The sequence below is a fragment of the Pogona vitticeps genome, chromosome 2 (genome assembly GCF_051106095.1).
Source record: "Pogona vitticeps strain Pit_001003342236 chromosome 2, PviZW2.1, whole genome shotgun sequence".
Classification (NCBI taxonomy): domain Eukaryota; kingdom Metazoa; phylum Chordata; class Lepidosauria; order Squamata; family Agamidae; genus Pogona; species Pogona vitticeps.
In genome coordinates this window covers 241061051-241086141 of record NC_135784.1, presented here as the reverse complement: position 1 = coordinate 241086141, position 25091 = coordinate 241061051, and the positions used below count along the sequence as shown (strand labels likewise).

The 25091-nt window shown below is 39.2% G+C and overlaps 1 protein-coding gene across 4 annotated transcripts in view; it reads left to right on the top strand.

The window, feature by feature from the left end:
• Positions 1-6624: 6624 nt before the first annotated feature.
• Positions 6625-25091, top strand: part of GOLM1 (golgi membrane protein 1) — a 39614-nt gene continuing 21147 nt past the window's right edge. For 2 of the 4 annotated variants that reach the window (XM_078386159.1, XM_072992309.2), the window contains exons 1-4: positions 7228-7567; positions 8203-8233; positions 20899-21041; positions 21742-21891. In XM_078386159.1, coding sequence (XP_078242285.1) covers positions 20913-21041; positions 21742-21891 — 279 coding nt within the window. In that variant the 5' untranslated portion in view covers positions 7228-7567; positions 8203-8233; positions 20899-20912. Of the gene's footprint in view, positions 7568-8202; positions 8234-20898; positions 21042-21741; positions 21892-25091 lie in introns of all 4 variants that reach the window. The other 2 variants (XM_072992310.2, XM_072992308.2) reach the window with 2 other exon arrangements.

The window sequence follows — 25091 nt, the reverse complement described above, 5'->3', positions numbered from 1 at the left end:
TTCCTCTGGTACCCAAGAGTCTGCTACTTTTTTTTGCAGATGAGCAGCTGCAGGAATTCCAGGTAGTAATGCAGCACACAAGATAGTAACACATGCGCCAGTCTATAACATAGCTTGAGATAGGGCATAGAGATCTAAGGTGGCTTACAAATGACTAAGAATACATAGAACTAAAATCACTATAAATTATGATATTAAAATATGACAACATATACTCGTATTAAAAGACACTTATTTAAAAAGTTTTAAACCACTTAAAACATCTAAGAGAACAGTAAAGTGTACTTTACCCCCCACTAAGACTCCTCATCAGACTACAGTATTCAGTTGGCAAATGTCTGCCTGAAAAGGAACATTTTTGCTTGTGCAGAGGTTCAACAGGGAGGTGATCAACTTAGCCTCACATGGGAGGGAGTCCCACTGCCTGGAAGCAGCCACTGGAAATGTTCTCTCTCCTATCCTCACAAAACATGTCTGTGAACGTTGCAGGACTGAAGAAGGCCCTTGTCCAAAGATCTCAAAAGCCAGGCTTGGTTAAACGGGAATACTGTACATGATCCTTCAAATAGCCTGGACCCAAGCTGTAGAGGGTCATCATAAACAATATTCTGAATTGTTTCAAACAGACTGGTAACCAGTAAAACTGTTGTAACAAGGGAGTTATATTATCCCTGTAAGCAGCCCTGATCCACAGTCTGTTTTTGAATGGTCTTCAAAGTCATCCTCATGTTGAGTATGTTACAGGAATCCCAGAAGGGTATAGCAAGGACTTGTGTCAACACAGTCAAATCAGACATTTCCAGGAAAGGGTACAGCTGGTGCATCAGGTTTAGTTGTGCAAATGGCTTCTTGGACACCAACTAAGCCTTAACATCCAAGCTCAAGGGTGAATCTAGTAATATATCCCGATTGTGAACTTCAGTTTTCAAGGGAAATGAAATCCTATCCAACACAGGTTGACTCTGTTTCCTCTTCTACCTTTCAAATGGATAGGGACATCTCTGATTGCAATGCATTAAGTTTCACTTTGTTCATCCTCAATCAGTACATGAATGGCATCAAGCACTGATTTATAACGAAGACAGTTTCCTTGAAGTGAAATGGAAAGGAGACACAGAGCTGAGTGTCGCCAGCATACTGGTGGCAGCAAACCCAAAAGACCAGACAACCTCTCCCAACAGTTTTATGTATACATAAAGTAGAAAGGGGGACAAAGAGAAACCTTGAGGGCCCAAAGCATCAAGTAGGAGTCCCTAGCACCATCTTTTAAGTTCAAGAGGAACCAGAGCCACGGCAAGACAGTTCCTCCAACTCTCACCCTGGAGAGGCAACCACAGTTGATCAAGGAGTAGTTTCCCATATTACTCCTTCCATTCTAATCAGAAAGGAACTCTCATTTAGTAAACATTTTGCCAGGATTCCCACACTCTTCAGGCTTGGTATAATTATAAGCAAGTTGTTTTGGGCTTCCTCTGACAGATCATTCATGCAAAGAGCAACCTCCATTACCTGAGTGCTGCTCCTTAGGCATGTCACACAATACCAACTATTCATAAAGAGAAGGTATTGTATCAGCAAATTTACGAGAACTCAGATGTTTGCAGTGTGAGAATAAAAACAAATACCCAGGAGGGAGGGATGATTTGGGGTGGAAGGATTGTTTGCAAGGGGAGAAGAACAAAAAAGGAACAGAATATCTGGAAAGAGGGTATAACTAGTTAGCTACAATCCTACGTAGGAGAAGAAGTCTAAACTGCAATGTTTTGTTGCAGCTGTCAGGTCCCATGTGACCTTCTTTATAAAACGTTTTATAAACATTCCAAACATGCCAAATACTGTACATACTGTACAGCTTTCTTGAAAAGGATTATAACAAATTCTTAAACAGGCAGCTTATTGTTTCCTAACCCTTATAATTCTTTTCCCTTCCCCCTCAATCAGTAGAGACTTCACAAAAATGAACTGCATGCAGTAATTTTGTTCCATCTTCCTTCCTTCAGGTGGCTGCTACGTATTTTGTTTCTTTACAAAGAAAGCAAAAAACAAATTAAACATGGCAAAGAATTAAAAACATTTGGCTTGAAGGGACCCCAATGTAAAACAACCAAGGCTGCAATTTTTATATCGCAAGCAATCTGTAAACAGCAGCAAAATTAATGCAGGGAAGTAACACAATTGTCTGCTCATGAATGTAGAAAAGCTTTTGACATTAAAACTAAACTAGCTTAGACTTACAGTTCTGTACCTGGGGCTAAGCCTCAGTGAATGCAGTAAAACTGACATCTTAGTACAGGCAGAGAACCGTGCTGTTGAAAATATAAGCTGTACAAGTGGCCATCTGGAAACACAATTCCACACAATCTGTTGAATATTTTACAGCTTCCATGGAGATATTTGAGTCTGCTTTTTACTCTGTTCTGTCACATTCAGCGTGAGGCAATTTTAAAAATTTTTTGCTAGTGACTCTGATCTGCAGTTTTGAAACAACATACACATAGCAATCAGTCAAAAATGGTGACTTTTTAAATCTTTGCTAAACTCTGTGTTCCTCATGGCAGTCAACAACACTCATGGAACCTTCAACAGAGAGGAAGCTCCAAGTTAGTTGGGAAGGCAAGATTTTGGAACATTGCCATACCCCAAAGTATTTGGGTGTCACTCTGGATCAAACCTTGACCTACAAAAAACATTTAAACATGAAACAGAATGTTGTCCCAAAATTAACATAGTTAGGAAACTGGCTGGGTCAGACAGGGTTGCACACCCACAAACGATAAGAACAATAGATTTCTGTGCTACTCCACAACAGAATATGCTAGTGCCATATGGTATAAATTAGCACATGCTGAACAAGTGGAGGTAGCTTTTAATGAACTGGGCAGGATTATTTCCGGCTGCCTGAAACCTACCCCCATTGAAAACGTCTATTATTTGGTTGTCATTGCCCGTCCAGAAGTATGTGGAGAGAGGCTAGCAAATAATTAACTAAATAAGATGATACAGCACAAAACCCATCCATTTCATGGACAACAACCTGGCTAAAATTGATGAAAGGTTTTCTGCACACATCTCAAGCTCTAAAGAGGTAGAGGCTAGCCTAAACCCACGGAGAACAAAAATAAGACAATTTACCGAACTGATGAATGCTGAAGAGTGTCTCCCACCAGGACAAGACTCTAACTGGGCCATCTGGAAGTCACTTAATATACTGTGAAGCAAAGTAGGAAATGCAAAGAATAATCAAATAAAATGGAGCTACTTGGATACAGGACATATTTTCTGTGACTGGAGAAATTCAATCAACGCAACACTTAGGTATACGCAATTTATGCCCCATCATATGTACAAAAGATCTAGCAAATGGCTGAGATAACCAGGGCTTGAAAACTGCACTCATCCACTCGTCTGTGACGAGTGAAAAATGCTGCTCCACGAGCCTGTCTCTCTCTAATCCTGCAGTCCTCCCCTCCCCCTCCCATTGCAACAGGAAAACTTCCCTCTTCTTGCAAGAAGAGAGTTTGAGCAGCACATAGAGATATAGCTCTGCAGGAGAATGTAGAGTAGTCCCATACTGGAGAATATGGAGGTTTCCTGCTCCCAATTTCAACCGAAACGAGGACACATCCTGAAGTGGGAAGGAACTGTGGCTCCTTAAGAGGCTGTGCGCTTTTGCTTTCAGTTTTATTTTTGCTGGAGACATTCAAAAGAAAGGCATTCAAAATACAAGCTTGCAGGTGATAAAGCAACCCAAGTCTGAGAGTACATAATACAATTTATTTTCGGTTTGTACGCATTGTTACGTAGAAATAAAAGTGAACAAGTACCTAGTTTAAATTTCTTAGCATGAATTGCAAGGCTATCGTCCAGTCATGCTGACTGGTGAAATTTTTGACTGAATGATGAGATATTCTACAATTTTTCAAGCCCTGGAGATAACACTATTGAAGTAAACCAATTATGTTAAAAAACCACCTAATTATCTTAAAATTATAATTTGTTTTTAATTGTACCTATATTTCACCTATTTCCATAATTTTAAATTGTGTAATGCTCTGACATTAATAAAGAAAGAAGTCAGCAACACATCAACTGTTTCTACAGTTGTCAAAACCTTTGTAGAGTGTAGTGTACTAATGCCTTTTGCCCAATATACAGTTGAACAAACACCACGGAATCACTGCTCTGTAAAAAACCTGTCATCAGGAAATGTATGCCAGAAAACATCATTAAGAAAAAAAATCCCCAGTTCTTTTTCTCTCTGGAAGATATAAGATTTCCATAATGTCAAGTCACAGAATCTGATGCCTGAACATCTACCTAAAAGCCTTACAGACCTTTATAGATCTTTAGGGGCGAGGAAAATCAGAAGCCCGTATTCGTCACAGCTGCCATTTATATCAGAAAAAGTGTTAATTCCAGAATGAAATCAGATACTGTAACCATTTCCAAACGTATCAAACTTCATCTGGGTATCATGGTACTTATACTGTAAGTCTTTTAATTGCTGCAATGATTCCAGACAACATCAGCTAGTCTAATTCTATAAGCTTTATTTATCTACATTGCTTCTATATTCCATCTGCACAATAATACTGTAATGAGAAAAGCAGAACATTGCAGTCCAACAAGAGCTGAAGGTTGCCTGTTGCCCACCTGATGCATCTATTGGGCTTATTCCAGGAAAGTGTGTTCAGGACAGCAGTCTTAGTATTCATCATTTGCTGAAATTATATGAATCTATTCAAAGCTTGAACAGCTATGATTATTAGATTTGAAGCAAAATACCTTGAGCAATATACAGGTTCATAAGGTAATATGGGCAGAACTTTGGTAATTATCTATCACCTCTGTTTGAGCATTATATCTATACGTGATTTTAATAAGTGCTTTACTCCCAGAAGTGGACTGATACAAAGGAACACCTCTGAGTCATATAGCTTCTGAAACATTACTATTTTCCATTTGCTAACCAGCATAAAACTCTCCATCAAACAAAAAGTTATCAGCTTTGTTTCAGTGTTGTAGAATAGTGGTGGTCAATATTCTAAAGGTATCTATATAGTCAACAGGCCTGGAACTATAATGGTATGTGTCTTGCTCATCCAAGGCTGTCCAGTTTCCATTATACATCTGGCACTATGTTAGCAGTGTGAAAATCACAGTTAAGAATTTTGTCCACTATCCGGCAAGCTATATGCTGGATCATATCTCCTGCTACATCAACATATCACATTACACATACCATTCAAATGAGAAACGTAATATTAAAATGTTTAATATTTATTTCTTACAACTTGAAGCCACTTATTTTTTCCTTGTGAACAATACCTGCAGCATTACCTAATTAGACTATGGTGTGTCCACTGGGCACAATGTAAAATGGGACAGATCAGACTTTATCATGGCTACTTCTTCTGGATCTCTGCTCTTCACACCAGGATCCACTGTGCATTAACCAGAAGAAGAAGATGTAACTGTACAGTATTTGAATAAATGTAGATTGCTGTACATGAAAAAATAAAACATCCCCTGAAAATAAACCCTAATGCATTTTTTTGGAGCAAAAGTTAATATAAAACCCTGTCTTATTTCCGGGGAAACATGGTAGTTAGTGCTCAGTAGTTTTGAGCCTGCCTGAGCACTGATGCTAGAGTACAGTACTTTACAGGTACTATGAAATAATAATCTTTAACTACTTGAGCCATACCAATGACTACATGTAAGTTAATACATATGGTGAGGATATTGGCTGGAATCAGGAAACTATTTATTGCCAGTACTGTGCAACTTCCAGCAGATAACTGTAGCAGGAAAATCTGGTATGTTGTTATTGTGTTAAAGATGTCAGCAATACTGAAAGTCTGTCCTGGATATGATAAAACTTTGTTCTTGTATAAATGGTAATTCAAGAAAAACTGCGACATTCTGGAGTAGTACATTTCAGAAGAATGGCATATGACTTCAAATGTTGTTAATCTTTCTATTTAAAAAAAAACCACTCACTGCTTCATGAATCTGCATAGCATTCCTGTACAGGAGCCATGCTAAAGGTCTCTGTATTATTCTAAATTTTAGTACATGTGTTGCCAAAGGTTTCAAAATGACCAATCATTTTGTGCAATGTAGCTACGGGCTAGTAATATCTATGTTAATACTGTATGTGATTTAGTTCAGTCTTTCAGTATGCTGTCAATTCATTTATTTTGAGCTCTTCCTATCATCTTTCTTCAGTATTATACTTCTCATTAATACTGTATATGTTTACATATTCTTAGGCATATCAGAACTAATTTTCTGCTTTTGCCAATAACATTGTTTATCTACCTATAGGGAGCAACAAGCACGTTAATCTTTGTTACTTGATATTTAATAGTAAGCACCATATTACCAGTTACATGTCTTTTTATATGAATGGATATCTAACCATGCTCAAGATAAGGATTTATCAGTAGTTACTGTAGTTTTCAGAAAAGTACACATGTTTAGATTGTGCAAGCTTATAAAACAATTTTTAAAACTAAATTAAAAATATAAAGAAGCAAAAAAAATGTGAGCTTAAGTGTTCTTTTTCTGTGGACATACAGGAGATTAAACGTCTGAGGAAGTAGACTTGATCTATTTTTTTTTAATTTTGTTTTCTGTCTTTTCAATCAGGGAGTTTATTTTTCAAGGGCTGCTCATTTTTGTGCCGTTTTGATTGATCGGGCGAAAGTATTACCACAGTAACGATTTCGGAGAGAGGTAGGAGCGGTGCTTTTTGGAAGATGAATCTTTTTTCAAAAAAAGATCAAGGATTTCTTTCCCACAACATAGCGGGGGCCCCTCCCCCCGCCTCACTGTTCCCCAATATCTTAAAAAGCAAAACTAGTCTTCGTTGGCGGTAAGAGAAATTCCCATTGCTATATGGTGGTTTCAGTTTTATCAGGCCAGCAGCCAGAAAGGGGAGAAGAATCCATAATCTTTATCTCTCATCTTTTTTTTTTAATCGCTCGCGCTATAAAACACACTGAGGTCCCTTTCACCCAACAGGACCCACGCCAACCCCACCCTCAGGTGTTCCGCCGCCTCTCCCGCCTGCAGCGGCGGCGAGAGGAGGCGCTCTTCTCCGGGCAATCCGCCGGCCTGGCAGCCTGGCAGCGGCTCTTCCGGCGGCTCCCTCGCCGTCTCTCGCTTGTGTTTCCTGCTCTGCCCCCCCCTCCACCCCCCACCCCAGTGCCTCCTGCAGCACCAGCGGTAGATTGGACGCCAAACCCTCTGGTTTTTCCTCCTCCTCCTCCTCCTCCTTCTCCTGGTGCTGGTTTTGGCTTCCCAGCCGCAGCTCCGCTCCCTTTTTTTTCTTTCTCCTCAGCCAAACCTTTCCTGCTGCTGCTGCTGCAGGAGGAGGAGGAGGAGAAGGAGGGCGTGGAGGGTTTGAAAGGGGCCGGGAGAGGAGAGCGGAGGCATCTTCGTCCTCGGCCTTTTCCCCTTCTGGGAGGTGTGTGGGGAAGGCATGACCTCCTGAGCGAGCCCGAGGAAAGAGAGCGCGGACCGTGCCGCCGAGGAGGGGAGGCTGCGGGGGCAAGGAGAGGTGAGTGAGCGCTTTACGCGTTGCCGCCGGCTCCCTAGTCTGTCCCCCTCCTCAATCCCGTCTGCTGTGGAGAAAATGGCTCCCCCCGCCGCCGCCGCCGCTGCCCCTCTTGTCGTGACCCTATGAACGCCACCCAGGGAGCTGCCTTCCTCCACAGTCCCCCCCCCCCAATGCCCTGTTCTTGAGGGACTGCCATTCATTGCACTGCTCTTTTCTCTCGAAAACGGAACGCGCTCCAGTCTCCTGAGGAGCAACTGCCGAGAAAAGGGAAACCTCCCTCGGGTTTATTATTCGTGCTCAGGGAAAAGAGCGTGTGAGCGGGGTGGGGGCGTATAAGGAAGAGGGAGCCCTTTCATCTCTACCTGAAAAGGGAACAGCAAGTTTTGGCTTCTCCCCCCCCCCTTTTCTTTCATCTCCAGTTCACTCCTCTTTCCTTCCCCCCCCCCCCCGGTCTGTGACAGATATGCAAGTGGGGAGAAGTTAATGTACAGTAGGTCGTTTGTACGGTGAAAGTCAGCAGGCGGTGACTTTCCTGCCCGTCGTCACCTGTAAAACAGCAAAACTTCATCTACACCTAGCAACGAGTTGGCTCTGAGCTTCATTTCCTTTTTCTTTCCTTCTTTTTTTAAAAAAAGAAATCCTGGCTTGAATATTTGATTTGAGAAGGTAAGGAGCAACTTACAGAAGGTTAAAAATTGACATCTGTAGAGGCAACAGTAAGTGATGATGGTTGGAAAACTGAACACTTGCTCAGTGCTGCTATGCATAGGGAAAGAAGGCAAATATAGCTTGTGATATCTCTTATGTTGCCTAGGGGAAAACCCACCATTCTATTAGTTTAGAACAATGTCAATTTCTGATGAGTGCATGATTATATTTGAAACACCTACATTGCTATTAATCCATGTCTAGTTATAGTGAAGTAAGTGAAAGTTTAAAGGGATTGAGAATGTCATGGAGTTCAGTAATAAATCACTTTATCAATGTATTTTTTCAGTGCCTCAACTTGTGATTCCTCTTAATATGCCTTTGTGCTATTTTGACAGTACTGAGGTGTTTCATGGAGTAGTGCATGTTAAAGAAAACTGATTTTTTTGCATTGCTTTCTCCTTGATATTCAGAATCACAATACGGTACAAACAATTTGGAGATACATGGTCGTTATAAAAACAAACACATACACAGAGAGAGATACAGTACGTGGTGTTTAAAAAGCAGAAGTCTAATTTTTGCTTGATTTAAGTATTGCCCTCTCAGTCTTGCTCTCTCTTTCTTTACTGTCTTGCTGTGCCCATATGGGATTCAGTTATTTAGCTTATTTTAATTTTTTTTTCAGGTGAACTAGTTTAACTTGCTTTTCTCCGTTTTTCTTGCCATTATGCAATGTTTATGTTGCAGATGCTGGAAGTGTGTGGTTCTATTGTTTAAATTGTTCACATTTTTCTAAAACAATTCCAGTAACACATAGTTTACTATTGGACCTTAAGCAATTGAAACACAGCACTTGAAAAATACTTGCAAACAAGTATTTGAATTAGCTTTAAAAATAACTCTTTTAAGAAGGCAGGTAGATTCTTGAGAAACCGTATCTGTTGTTTTTTGGTTTTGTTTTGTTTTTGTATGAAGAGACTTCAGCTTCTTTGGAAAACAATTTTGTCACATATATGTTTCTTTTAGCAATTAATTAAGTTTATTAATGATATGTTAGATATTAATATACTATTGAATCATTAGTAATTTTGCTGGGTAAAAGGACACTTTAATGTGTCAGATATTGAACTGGTTTCAGGTGTACCTCTTGCTACCAGGAAGGCAGTGCATTAAAAATAACAAAACGGAGCTTCCTTCTGTAAATGATTGGTTTAATTGTATCGAGAACATTGCCCTGTAGACTAAATTGACATTTATCTGATGATGCACAGAAATTATTTTCAAAGTACAGATAAACTTTAGGAATGAGGCAATATTTATTATGTCCTAAAATGAGAAAGTGAGGAATTAAACATGTTCTCTCTTACATTACTGTTTTTAAAAAGAAAACAGAAGAAAAGCAACACATATTCCGAGAATACTTGTTTTATTTCAAGTGTTGTAGAACCTTAAAACTACTAAGTCGTATTTGACAAAAAGTTTCATGGACTGGAGAATGTTTCTTGAAAGGAAGAAAACCTGAATTGTCTTAATTTCTGCTGCTACAAATAACATGACCATCCCACAGAAATAGTATTATTCACATAGAAATAAGTATTACAGTCGTACCCCACTTTACGAGTACCCCGCATTACAACAAATCCGCTTCACGACGACCTTTTTGCGATTGCTTTTGCGATCATAAAACGATAGTCTAAATAGGGTTTTTTCACTTTGCGATGATCGGTTCCCTGCTTCGGGAACCTATTCTTTGCAAAACGTTTTTTTAACAGCTGATCGGCGGTTTCAAAATGGCCACCGGGTAATTAAAATGGCTCCCTGCTGCGTTTAGGGACAGATTCCTTGCTATACAGGCACCGAAAATGGCCGCCGTATGGAGGATCTTCGCTGGATGTTTTAAGCCCATTGGAATGCATTGAAAGGTTCTCAATGCGTTTCAATGGGCTTTTTATTTTTGCTTTACGATGTTTTTGCTTAACAGCGATTTTCCTGGAACAGATTATCGCCGTTAAGCGAGGCACCACTGTATTGTCATCTTGGGAACAGTCCACCACTTTCTTATGCTTAGGATGTTCATTTAGGAAAGTACTGGAAAGCCAGTGTCAAATCAGGATGTTTTTCAAACAAATAGCAACATTAAGTGATATCTGGGGGTCTACTTAATTCTGTAGTTTTTTACTGAACTGCACTGATAAAGTATACTTTTGCTTCTTCGCTTTTTACAAAATGTACACTCCATGTCCAAAGTACATTTTACTTCTTTCTTCTCTGTTGCATGCTCACAAAAGTATCCTGTTAAAATATCTGCATCTGGTAAGGCAGGCATCAGTAAGTAAAACTTGTGCCATTGAAACTTGTTAGTCTTTATTGTGCACATGCCACAATGCCCTTAAGGTGCCTTGAGACCTGGCATAAATAAATACTTTTCCCCCCTGTGCCAACAAGTCACAAGTGACTTATGGCAACCCTTTTCAGGGTTTTCCAGGTAGAGAATACTCAGAAGTGGTTTACCATTGCCTTCTGGGGACATCCTGGGGACTGCAGCTTGCCCAAGGCTACATAGGATTGCTCTTCTCAGAGGCAGAGTGGGGAATTGAATCCCCAACCTCTGGCTCTGCAGCTAGATACCTAAAACACTGAGCTGTCCAGACAGCTAAATAAAGTACAGAATGTCTGCAAAAATGTGACAGAAATATTGTAGATCATGTATGTCTGGCTGTGTTGCCTTTATAATTGCTTAGATTTTTATGAACTAAAAATGACTGTTTGTAAAAAAAAGGTTTTAATATTGTTTATTTCAATATTGTAAACTGCTCTGTGTCTTTCTTGAGAAGAAAGGTGAGGAACAGATATTTTAAATAAATAGATAGTAATTCTTGACACAATGACAATGAAAATGTGGCCAGAATCCGTTTAACATAGCAGTTGCTCTGTTAATTTCAGGCTTACAGTTATTGATTGCAGGCCATAGATTGCCCCATTTAAAAAGTGGACTTGTGTCTGTGAAGGGGGTAGTGAATACAGTTAGCTGAAGAAAAGAACTGCACATGCAACAAGGCATAATAGAAATGAGATGGAGTGTGGGAAAATGGGATTTGATCTACTGTATTTTAAGATGCATTGTTCAGTTTGCAAACAGTGAGGTGATACTGTTTTCCCCCTGGAATTTTAAAATGCATCCTAAAACAATTTAAAGATGCTTCCAGAGAGAGAGAAAGTGTTCTAGGCTCTGGAACGTCAAGTATGGGTACATTCCACTTCTGGCACCTCCTTCACACTTTAGGTTCTAGAGCCTAGAAGTCTTTCTCTGGGAGTTCTCAACTAGATAGGCAGTGGACTCAAAGATGCACCCGTTGTACTGGGTTTGGAATAGATAGAAGCTTTTTGTGTTGACAGAACTGCCGTAGTGCTGGCAGAACCCATTTATGCTGGCTGATTTCATATCTGCCTGCCTAGTTTGATCTACCAGAACAACTGCTATGCTGGCTGAGATTAGCCATCATAAGAGCCAGAAAATGCGGGGACGGGAAAGTGGAACCCAGACCTATAGCCACTCTTCCAGAATAAGTTAGGCCATGACAAGGGTATCTTAAGTAAATTTCTAGTATAGGCTGCAAAGAGTTTGATTCAGCTGGCTTAGTGTGAGCTCAGCAGGCTTAGCTAGCTATTAATAATAATTGCATGCTTTCAAGTCAGTTTTGACTGAATGACATTTTCCAATGTTTCTGGGTGTACTCAGAAGTTGTTTACTATTCTCTTCTTACCCTCAAATATTACACATATCCATTAATTATAAATAAATATCCTGTGATAACATTCTCCAGCAATTTATGGAACATGCCTTAATGCAACAAACACTAAATCTCAACTGATCATAATACAAATTTGCATCAGTTCACCTAAGAAACAGAAATAAAACTGAACATTTCTCATTTCAAAACTACCAGTGTTGTTATAAATTATTTTATATGTGCATCTTCTTACCAAAAATATAGTTAAGAAAAATGCATGTTTTAATACAGTACATATAAAACTGTAACTAATTGGAACATGGACATACATTAATCAATTGACCTAAGTTAGAAATTTAAATGAACAAATAGAGTTACACTTATGATTTCATGCCCAGAGAATTGTTAGAATTCCAATACATAATGTTGAAGCCAGCTCATTCATTAAGCAAAGTATGGCAGAGTGCTCAAGTGTGCGAGGGATAACAAATTGCACTGCTTTTGCCCTCCCAGAGAACCCTTTCAACTCCCCTGAGATGTTTCCTATCTAGAACCAGACACCACAAGTGCTGCTGGCACAGGTGATCTCCCACTGTACTGCACCCACAGGACCTACCTATAAGAGAGGATGCTTCAGAGTGAGACATTTGTGCTGGTGTGAAGGACTAGCCATTTTGTGTGGCTAGTCTTGTGTTATGCCTATCTTCAGTCTTACTGCAAGGGCAGGACAAGAGACTGGCTGGAAGTAGTAGTGAAGGCATTTGGGATGTGGTGAAGATGGTGATGAAACTTCCTCTTCTGTGTCAGTCAGTGGGAATGCCAGGCTGCTGTTGAGTTATGGTGTGTGCATTAATGCTTTTGTAAAATAAATTTGTGTTATGGCTTGTTTATTTATATTCTTTCAGTGGCTAAAATCCAGTAGTGTAATCTAGTGACATCATCAGCTATAGTGGTTTTTTAGGAACTAAAAACCTCTGATTCTCTTTAATTGGGTTCTGCAGGATGAAAGCTTTAATTTCTGAAAATAGATGCTGGTGATTTGCAGAAGTTACAGACTCCCCCTGTCCCACTGCTTCTTCTCAGTTACATAAATTTGGACAAAAGTGGACACTATTTATCATATTTATTGATTTCGTGGTTTTTACAAGGTATAGTGGGCCCATATGACCCCGTACTTCATTGTTTCTTTTCACTTTCATGTCCATAAGTTTGGATATTACAGAATGCAGTACTGAATGTTTTAGCACATCTGATCTAAACTAGCATAAATTTTGTGGCATCAGTTTATAGTATGATCAGAATCACACTGAATGTCTCAGATGAGAACAGAACTTGTTTTCCAATATTCCCTCTAGTTAACTTCGACAGGTTGCAATGCAGAGAATGTCTGCAGCTCTATATTTCTCAGTGCAACAGGAGAAGCTTATTTCTTTCTCCTGTAGATGTACCCTGTGGTCTGAGCAGGAGTGGAGACTGGAAACAGACAGGAGCTTTGTCAAGCACAGTGTACACAGCAGAGGGGAAAGAGTGATAAATTACAGTACTGTACAGGGGTGGAAATGGGTTTGGGAAGCTACTTCTGCTTTTTTAAATTGGGAGATACACTTACATTCTCAGGATATTTGAAACAGCAGTACCAAATCCTTTTCCCTATGAGAGGTTTGGCTTGTATGTAACTGTTGATCTGCTTTATTTAAGTTAAACTAGAAAATCCAGTTATTTACCGTGTCTGTTTTGCAGCTCCTGTAAAATAGGGAGAAACATTCTCATAGAAATTAAGGTACCTCTTCAGTGGCTTTAGAAGACGTTTCTGTGTTAGTCTGTGGTAGCATATTAGTCCAAAGCCCAAAGGAAAAAATAATTTTTAAAAGGACAAATGATGTGGCACCTTAAAGCAACCTTTAATAATATAGCAGTTTGTCTTTTAAAATGCTGTAACATTTTTGTCTATGTTTTCATTTTTCTTTTGTTTTTGGCATGATATTCTCAGGTTGAGCCTCTGTTTAGAATCAAGCATGTTGTGGATTGTTTAGGACTGAACATGTGTTTAGCAGTCATGACCTGTCTCTTTACCTAATATGTTGTAATCATACCTCTAGGGAAAGACTTCCACTGTGGAAGCTCAGTCAGTCATCTGGATCTGGCATCTACTAGATTTATGTTGTTAGGCATACACTTCTGGAGAATTCATCAGATAAACAGACTTTATTTATGGTAGCAGTTCTTTGTGTATAATTAGCTTATGCAGTTTTTCCTATGAAGGCATAAATCAGTAATAGGATTCTGGCCATAGCTTTGTCTTTCCACATAGAAACAATTCACCTTTTATATTTAGGACTGTTTTTCATGGTATTAGTATTTGACAAACAAGAATAGTAGTGACTTTTGAAGTTTTTGACTGCTAGAGTGAAGTGCAACTTATATAAGACAATAAAGACAGTTTGCTTTCTGTTTAGGTTTTTGGTTTAAGACTGTAAAAACGTTCGTTTTTACAACCCTCCATTTTGGCAGGAAACAACAATGGCTGAGTCTTTATAACTTTAACATTAGAACTTTTATTTTCTCCTACATCCACCAGCACATCTTCAAACAATAACTTTGGTTCCAACATGGGCAACTGGCCGTTCCCACCAACATTTAAACTTTGATCAATGTCCCAAGGAGTTACGGGTGAGGTCCCCCATAAGGTTCTTTGGATGCCAACTGAGGGTTGGGGGGACTCCTCACTGCACAGATCGTCCCACAACATTTATGTCGGATCCACCCTCTTTCGTCCGGACCATCAGGGATCCATGCTGTTGCGTTCTCCCTTGCCCGTTGCAATTCGGCTTCCCTTGGGGCTACAATCACATCCCACTCTCTGACGGTTATTCTCTGTGATATTTCTTGAGGATTAGGAGGGTTGGGTAACAGACCGCCCACCTTTAGGTTTGGAAAGTCTCTTACTAATCCTTGGAATCGGACTTTCTCAAACGCTTTGCGTCTTTCCTCCTTCTTCTTTTCCTCATAAGCCTTTACCACTGAACTAAACTACACCACCCCCTCCTCGTCCTTATATTCTTTTCCAACCGTCACCTCTGACTCCTCCCACTCTCCTTCAGCCAAGCACACCTCTAACTTCCCATCCCCCTCTCCTCCTGTCAATGCCTTTCCCTTTTCCCCTTCACTTTCACTGCCAGCCTGTTGTTCTCTTCCGCTGTCTTTGTCTTCCCTTTTGACTTCCGCGGACGGCTCACTTCTAGCCTCTACTCCTTCACAGACTCATAGTATGAAAAAACAAACATAGAGTGAATTTTTTCCTGCTTGTATACGTGTGGAAGTAGAAACCTGTGGCCAGAATCCTGTTGCTGATTTTCACTTGCATCGGAGAAATTGCATATGACTTGGCACCAAATTGCCAGTCATTAAGAAGGTGCTGGGCACATGACCTATTATGCAATTAATTACATGGTCCAAAAAGCAACTAGTAGCTCATTAATGAGCAGATATTTTCCACCAAGATTTGAGTGATTTCCCTTTTGCAAGTCTAAATTAGCAGTAGAATTCTGATCTGTATTTTCTTTAAATCAAGGTCGCTGTAGTCACTAAACAACTGCCTAATTAAAGTCTGTTGTAGAAATTTGCAATGCTCTTTTTAACGTGGGAAGCTGTATTTTTGCCACCACCTTTCATATTTGATAAGAGTATTTATGGGAAAGAGGAACTGCAGTGGAACAGGAGAAAACAGGTCTAATTAATATGCTGAGCCTGTGAGATTAGATTCTTCGTAGTCAACTGCCGATGAACCAGCCTATCTTCAGCCACTATATCCTCTTCAGTAATGAGGAAGAGGATGTTACACAGCAAGAGTAGGCACAGTGCAGCCCTTCAGATACTGTTGGACTTCAGTATCATCAGCCTGGTTAGCATAGTGAATGATATAAGGAGAAATACTAGGAGTTACAGCCCAGCAACAGATGTTGGGGTATGCTTTGTCCACCCATCGTAGCAGATATGCTTCTTCGTTGACTTCCACAATAATCTTACTCAGTGCTCAGTCATTGCAGTACTTCTGCCCTGCCAACAACAGTTGGAGGGGAAGCAAAGGCATTTCCACATCTGTAGTTTTTTTAAAAATGCTTCTGGCACAAGTTACATTAGGAAATGATTCCAATGCAGGACATAAAATACAGTGCCAGCCAACGTTCCCTCTAATTTTCTATACTTATAGGATGGGAGCCTCACCCCATGCTTGCAGGGTTCCAGCTACAAGCAGAAGCAAATGGACAGCAAATCGGGCTCAGCTGTGCAGCCCCAATCCAGTGCTGCGTAGCCACATGGCTTTGCTGCTTAGAGGGAACATTGGTGCCAGCTAGTTTGGAGCAATCACCTTTTCTTTTCACTACTGGCTAGCATTGATAGCCCTTTCCCCTAGTTATTTTGGTTTTACAGATTTGAAACAATCATTCTTATCTGTTTTTCCAAGACTATATTTCTAATTCTTGTTTACTTTCCATCCAGCAATATGTATGCCTTTCAAGAGATGGGAAGTTGCATTCTGTATTACTTGTTGCCTTTAAACAGTTTTCAGAAAAGCTCCAGTTGTTGAAGCAGGTTGGAATTAAAGTTTCAAAGCAAAGAAATTGGTAGAACTGTTGTTTTATCTGAATACAAGAAGAGGAAAACTCTCGGTCTCAATGCTAAAGGAAAGTGTACTTTATACATGCTTGTGAAGGATGCCAGGTTACCATAGAAATGATCCACTGATCACTTAGCCATACTACCCTTGTTCTACCTAGTGTAGTTGCTTGCCAAGCAGGTCAATGTGCTATGGATTGGGAAAACTGCCTGTGAGCCCCTTCTCCCAACACCTTTGAGCCCCATGTTCACTTGGTGTTCCAGGGAGAACAAAACGGGCAGGTGGTTGCTTTAGACTGCAAACCGACCTTGCAAGATAGAAAACTCAAAGGCCATAAAATGGCCAAAAAGATTACTGAGTGTAAAGCTGAGTTTAGTACAGTACCAACAACTCCTAAGCTGTCTGAATAAAAACACAGTTGTAATTATTTAATTAATGTCATTATTTTTACTCAATTTTTTAGCAAAACATACATTCAAAAGTAAGCTTAATAACTCTAAAACAGTGATGATGCTATGAAGCAGTTCCATAATGATAGGCACAAGTCAGTTTCAGAAAACTAAGTAGCAATGATAATAACCAAAATCAGTTTCAGAAAATTAGGCAGTTAAGGGCTAGTCCTATGTCAATCAACAAAACTATCTAACCTCAAGCTATACTTTTATTAATAGTGTAGTTCCAGGGGACAAGCAGAGTTTAGCGTAATAGCAGATTAAATTACATGTTAAAGTAAATTTGAAGTTGCTACAACGAGCTGTTTACTAAACCATTCTTCTAGCTGGCCTTATATCCCATTATTCCCTCATGAGTGCCAATCAGATAGAGTCCTTACTGAAGCTAATTAATTGGTAACTTTTGCAACAGTAAAGCATGAGTTTACCATATGCACTTAATCAGCATACTATAAGAAATCAAGTATTACTGCTTCTCAAAAGATACTCCCTTCTTTCAAGGATAGAGGTAGCACCTGCCTGTGACAACTCTAATTGCATAGGCATTTTCTCTCAGTTATTTTCAAGATTTTTAAGGGAATTAGATCAGATGGTTAAACCCTATTTTGCTAATTCCTTCACAATGCTTAATGCACTCTTGTCCAAAAAGCCACAGGAGATTAAAATGTATTTGATGGTTAAAACCTTATTAATTTCATTGAGGTTTGTGAAACTTCAGCCCTAATTTTTCTTACTTTTCTTGTTACTTCAAAGGGTGTGTCAATGTGCTTAGTACTTTCACCTCTTCAATATAATTTGATAGTCATACTGCAGTTTGAGATTATATTTACAGACATTTTATTTTGGATGGAAGCCAAACAGTTCATGAGCATGGTTGAAGTCCTATATGCCCCTTAACTCCCCCATAGTGTATGCTGAGAAATACAATAAAGATTTTACTTTGAAAAAAGGAGCAAGCAACAGAAGATCTTTAAAGAGAAGTTAGGATTTCATTGTCTTCCAAATAGTGCAGAGTGTTTGTATAGTATTTCATGCATATGTTGAGTTGTATCTTACTTATAAAATACAAGAGTACAACTTAACATATGACTGAAGTGGACAACAAATGTGATATATAAAATAAGGCACATGGGTGCAGTGTAGGGAAAATTGCTTTTAAGGGGAGGTAACTGATGAATACAGGCTTCCATTTGAAAATGTCATACATGTATAAATTAGTCTTTTAATGTGGTTTGGTCACTGATGTTATAATTCTGTATGCAATCACTTTATTTATTAGAATCATCATCATCAATCTTCTTAGAATTACAGAGCTGGAAGGGACGCTATGGATCATGGAGTTCAGCCACTGTCAAGGTGGTCTAGTGGGAAATTGAACTCCCAACCTCTGGCTTTGCAGCCAGAGACCTAAACCACTGAGCTGTTGAGCAGTTCATAATAATCTTAGAACTGCAGAGCTGGAAGGGATGCAGTGGATCATGGAGAGCAGCTGCTCTCAAGGAGGCACAGTGGACATTTGAATTCACAACCTCTGGCTCTGTAGTGAGATACCCAAGCCGCAGAGCTATACAGCATATTTTTGTCTTGCCATATATTGAAAACTCAGGATATGTTGAAGCAAGAACCAGTTTAAAACAATTTACTATATATACTTGAGTATAAGCCTAGTTTTCCAGCACATTTTTTGCTAAAAAAGCACCCCCTTGGCTTACACTCAAGTCAGTGTCAAAATTACATGTTCTTCCCTGCAGTGCAGGTGTTCTCCAGACTCCCCCGCTCATCTACGGGTGCCTGCAGCCTTTGTGGGTGGTCCTATGACCCGGGTTAAGTACACTGCATTTCTGCTTCCAGGACACCCCCATCCTTCTCCTCCTCCTGCATATTCTGTGTACCCATCTTCCTCCTCCCACCTTCCTCCTCTATCCTCTGTCTCCCTTCATCTTGTTATGCAGCACTAGAGCAGTAGATAAGCGCAGCATCCGGTATGAGTCCTCCCTCTGCAGGCAGTGAAGTGTGTCTCGCAGCTCAGAAGGGCAGTATCTTCAAAAACATTTAACCTACTGATTCCTCAATTAATGTAATTTTATTGGTATCTATTTTTATTTTTGAAATTTACCAGTAGTTGCTGCATTTTTCACTCTTGGCTTATGCTTGAGTCAATAAGTTTTCCCAGGTTTTTTTGTGGTAAAATTGGATGCCTCAGCTTATATTTGGGTCAGCTTATATGCAAGTATGTATGGTAAATCAGTTAAAAACATAATATGCACACCTGGTAGCTGTTCAGTGAAACATACTTTTGAGTAGGCATAGGCTTATGTTATTACTACAAATAGACATAGACTTAGGCTATGACTGAGACTTTTTTTTGGTCTTGCTTTTTTGGTATTATTCTACCATAATATTAATACTTTCTTGTAATAATTACTAATATTAATGGGAAAAACGGATTATACTAGCAGTTTGCTAGTTTGTTTGCTTTTGTAGAATACTCTTCTTGCTTATAAATAATATTACTGTTTATCAGCTGTTGTAAAACTGGAATTTATAAACAGACTTGGGATCTAGAAATTTGAGAGAACACCTCTCTCCTTATGTACCTGCTCGATCCGATGTTATACCTTTGTGAGTGCTTACTTTGCAGGAAGAGACAAGTAATGGCTTTCTCGAGTATTATCCCCTAACTGTAGAAAACCCTCTACAGTGGTGCCTCACTTAATGACGATAATCCGTTCCAGGAAAATCGCCGTTAAGCGAAAACATCATAAAATGAAATTTAAAACCCCATTGAAACGCATTGAAACCCATTCAGTGTGTTCTAATGGGGTAAAAACTCACCGTCCAGCGAAGATCCTCCATATGGCGGCCATTTTTGCTGCCTAAACACAACGGGGAGCCATTTTAAGCACCCAGCTGCCATTTTGAAACCACCAATCAGCTGTAAAAAAAACATCATTTTGCGAAGAATCGGTTCCCAAAGCAGGGAACCGATCATCGCAAAGCGAAAAAACCCTATTTAGACCATCGTTTAGCGATCGCAATTGAGATTGCAAAAAGATCGTCATACAGCGGTTTTGTCATAATGCGGGGCAATCGTTAAGCGAGGCACCACTGTACTTGATAGTTTCACTGCTTGCTGATGCTACCTTTCTTTTTGTGCCTATTTAAAATCTTCACCTGTGCATTCAGTATGTAATGATAATAGTTTGGCTTCTGGTCTTCTGGATTTTGTTTTGCTTGAATTATTAAATTGTCTTAAAAGTCAGAATCCAATTGAATATGCCAGTATAAGTCTGATGACATACATTTCATTGATAAGAATGTACTAAAAAGTCTGTTTGCATTTCCTGGCATATGTCAAATCGTGTAACTAGTGTGCAGCAGGAAATACACTCACTGACCTATTAACCAGTGGCAGCTCACTGCTAAGATTTACACTGTTGCACTTACATGGGTGGGTGTAAGAAATAGGATACGTTTTAAATTGTGTTCAAATATTTGTTTTAGACTCTTAAGTTGGTTTTGATTGTTGATACAGGATAGATTTGAAAAAAACTTTGATTATTCTGCTATTTCCTCTCCTAAATAGACTTTGGATATTATCATGGCTATTTCAGCTTTGGGTAAAGTAATTGCCCAAGTTCTTCATCCCAAAAGCTATTTTTCGTCCCATTTCTTTTACCTTGGATAATCAGCTACAACAATCTTTCTATTTCTCACATACATTTGGAGGGACATGGGGTTGAAATCAATAAATTTTACTTGTAAGTAAGCACTTCTGTACTACAACTGGGGTGGGTTTTTTTGCTATCATCCCAGTTGGAAACTTTGGAAATCAAGAGGGGGGGAAAAGTTAATACATCTTTTCCTTTAAATCAACAGATTGTCTGTTTGATATGGTGGGACTTGGAAATAGCCGTCGTGGGATGAAATCACCACCTCTTCTAGTAGCAGCACTTGTGGCTTGTATAATTGTTCTAGGATTCAATTACTGGATTGCAAGTTCTCGCGTTGTTGATTTGCAGGTACAGTATTGCTCTTTTGTTGCTTGCCAGATTGTTTGAAGAAGCAAAAATGTATTTTCTCCATTGTTTCAGATTTAAGCAAATTAAAGCCTCAGATATGAAATGTACTTCAGGATTTCCATATCTTTCCACTGACAGATATTTGAGTCTTAGCCATAAGAGCAAATACAAGAGGGGAAGAAAAATGTGTGAGGAATACTGTAGCTATGTTAGCTAAATACAGTATTGCAGCACATTCAACGAGGAAACTCTTAACAGTGTTTCGTGATATTTATACAAATGTGAACCATCTCTGTGCATTCATGAATACATACATGCATAAGTATGTACACACAGAAATAGGCCTAATGCAGAAGTTGGAGCTGCTTATTTTAGATCAGTATGTGAACACCATTTCTTGATTCCTTGATTGTCCCTTGTTGCATGATCATTTACAGCTGTTGCCATATTATTTCCCAGTGTTATTTTCTCACCATCTATCTGTATCTGTGTTCTTAAACTGTGCAACTCAGTGGCACCTCAGTAAGTGATTTAATGAGGGCGCACTGTTGATTGCTGTGTGAGTGAGGTGTGAACATTTGCATGTGTAGATATGTGTAGATAAATAAATCTTGTTTTCTGGAATTTAAATTGATTATTGTATATTTATTGAAATTTTTTTAGACTTTCTCTTCATAATTTTTTATCTGGTATTTCATAGAATCATATAATGGAATTAGAAGGCAAAGTCCGCAGGGCAGAATTGGAAAGTAATGAATTCCAAAGAGAACGGAGAGGAGAGATGGAGAAAATCCAGATCCGTCATAATTTCTTAATGGAAAATGCAAACAAAATACACAGGGATGAGAAGGTAATGTTCTGTTTTGGGCCTCTTTGTGCAATTTGTATGCAAAAAGTAGATTTATTGAATATTTTTTAGTGCCTGAATTGTATAGCATCTCTTCTGGCATAAAGGAAAAGATTTCTGCTGTGGAGGGTTTAATCTCAGTGTGATAGGAATTAGGCTTTAAAAGTACACATTAAGGGTGGCAGCAGAAATATACTGCTTCTAGGGTGTTAATATAGGAGGAAGATATTTCACTGTTGCAACCTCCAATGGCCAAGAATGGGCATGTGTAGCCCTAGGCACTGGGACATTGCCCACCCCTGATATATCATGGAAATAAAATGGGGACCTGTGAAACAAATACATGGCAAGGGATATGAATTAGTTATGTGTTTTTCTTTATTTTGTTGTGGCCAAATGGAAGAATACCCAAAGCCTATTGAGCACCTTAAAGACTAACTGCTGTATTTTGATAAGAGTTTTTGTGGACAAATCCACTTCTTCAGGCCTTAAATACTAACTGCCCAAAGCTGTGGAATTCTCTCCCCCAACATCTTCATATGGAACCAGAGTTGGACAATTTAGATATGGTTTGACTATTCAACATAGGTGTTGGGTGTAGGAAGAGGTCAGCGACTGGTATAATTTATTCATTTAGCTGTAATTAGTTAGCTGTTTTTATGAGCAGATTGTTCATTTTTCTTGGTTAATTTTTCCTCAGGGCTTAAAGATTAACTGCTGTATTTTGATGTGAGGTTTGTTTATAAGCCTGAGGAAAAGCTCACATTAAAATATAGCAATTAGTCTTTAAGGTGCCAGAACGTTTTTGTCTTCTTCTTTTTTTCTTTTTCTTTTTTTTTTTTGCCTGCTATGAAACAGATTAGTTATGTTGAATTTTACAAGACTGTACACTTAGCTTTTTATAGGCCCGTTTATTGTCCTGTTAATGTATAATGCAAGTCTGATCTATTACAAAATCCAAATGAAGAAAATATGTTCACAATAGAAATCTAGGACATGCTTCCTAATTAAAAAAGTATTGCCTGTTCTATCCTCCAGGCTGAGGGTATCTAGCAATATTTCTTTTTCAGTTGTATCCTTGCCAAAAGCCTATGAGACAGAGCAGAACTATATTTTTTACAGTGACAGAACTAGTCCCATTGAGCAACTCCCTGGTTAAAGTGGAATTTCATTCTGTGAGGATCAGATTTTATATCAGGTATAGATTTACTGGAGCATTTAAGGCTGGTAATTTTTTCTCACCATTGTAGGGTAGAAATAATGATTTATTTTGCAAAGTGATTTCAGAGTGAAGAAAAAATCTTCATCACTTTGCAGAATAAAATGAGTTCTAGGATCTGACTTTCCTACCAGAAGTTGTTAACATCTGCTTTGTGTAAGTCTTGTATGTGATGGTGAATTATTGTTTTGGCTTGATTTTCATGTTTTACACGGTAATTTATAAACTGATACTTTTAAATAAAAATTCTGTGAGAACAACAGAGCGTGAGTAATGGAAGTTTCAAAAGACAAACTAGAGAAGGACTTAATGTTTATATTCTAATGTAGCATATGTGAGCTTCTAAGCATTGTGTTGGCTGCTCACATCTTTTTTGTTATTTTGATAAATAGAGGACTGTATATGCCTGTTTTAGAGAAACCTTGAAGTATTTATGCTAAAGACATAAAAAAACAACAAAATAGATGTATCAAACTGAAAGTTGTAGATTGCTGTACTAGGTTTTAATTCATCCACAGCCCCATCCTGATATTTTTTCCACATCATCAGGAAACTGTGAGTAAGGAGCTCAAGTTCTTATCAGCTCTAGTGAACTAGGGATTTATCTATCTAGCATAAATTTTGAGTTCCTTAACCCCTTTTGATATGATGTGTTCTTACTGTGAGACAGAGGGTGAGAGGGATACCCCACTTGCTGGAGAGCCGTCCCTCCTCAACAGCATAGATGGGGAGGTGGACCCCATACCGAACCTTCAGTGGAACCTCTGCAGGAGACAGTGAGGAGCTGACAGAAGATATACAGAAAGTGAAGATAGGGGAAGTTCAGGAAGAAAAGGCGGGGAGGGAGAGAAAAAAAGAGGGTGGAGTTTGAAGCAGGAGCAGGGGAAGTAGAAAGGAGGGAAGAGCAGTTACCCTCGGGTTGGGAATGGGTGTGGATGCAGGATCCGCGGACAGGATTGTGGGAGAGATTGAGAGTGCCAAAGGAGGAGGCAGATAGTAGGAGAAGAGTTGAGATTCGTCTTAAACCCTCTTATTAGGGGGAAACAGAGGCAAGGGAGTGGAGAAGGAGACTGAGAGAAGAAAAGGAACGAGTAGAGAGAAGAGAGGAAGGTTGGAATGGAGAGTGAGAGAAATGAAGAGAAGGAACTACAGGGAAGATCCTGGGAGAATTGAGACCCTGATGGACCGATCTTGTGGGATGACAATCTGGATGAGGAGACCGTGTCCTTTCTGGAAGGAGCGACAAGGCAGACCGTAAAGGACTGGGTCTCAAACAATCTCCAGGGACCTGTTTGTCAAACCTGTTCTTGTTCAACGAGTCGAAGCCCCTTCCCGACCAGTTGGCAGAAGGAGAAAAGACTTATAATCATGTTCTAGACACTTGTTTATTGTTTAATCCTCCAATAAATTCCCCCACCTGTTTTGAAACAACCTGGATCTGCTGATTTCTTTGAATTGAAGTTGGAGCCTAAAGTTGAACCCTCACACATACCCTCACCAATTTGTAGGAAAATGAACTTTGTTCTCAATTTTTCTCTTTGCTTTCAAGTACAGATAATTACTCCTTTTAGTCTATGTTTTTCATTAATTTATCTTAATGAGAGGGTGCATTGTTTAGGCACCTCTTAATAATCACAGTTTCTCCAAAGCTAGCGGGAACTGCATTCCTGACTTCATGACTGCTGGCAGCTCTGCCTGTACTCCATTAATATTCTGAGATTTTAAACAATGATTTTTTTTCAGTTTTCTAAAAAATGAAATATCTGATTCTCAAGATTCTGTTTCTGTATGTGGTATCTAACTTTGCATTTGCACAGTGTCATAATCATAGTGTCAGGTCATATGCTTTAACACGCTGATTCTGACGTGGGTGCCTGTTGAGTGGAATTAAGTAGTTTATAAGTTGTCTAGAGACCATTCTGTACTGCCTGAAATTTCCTGGATAAAGAGACATTCTTTCCCCAGGAAATTTCAGGCAGGCAGT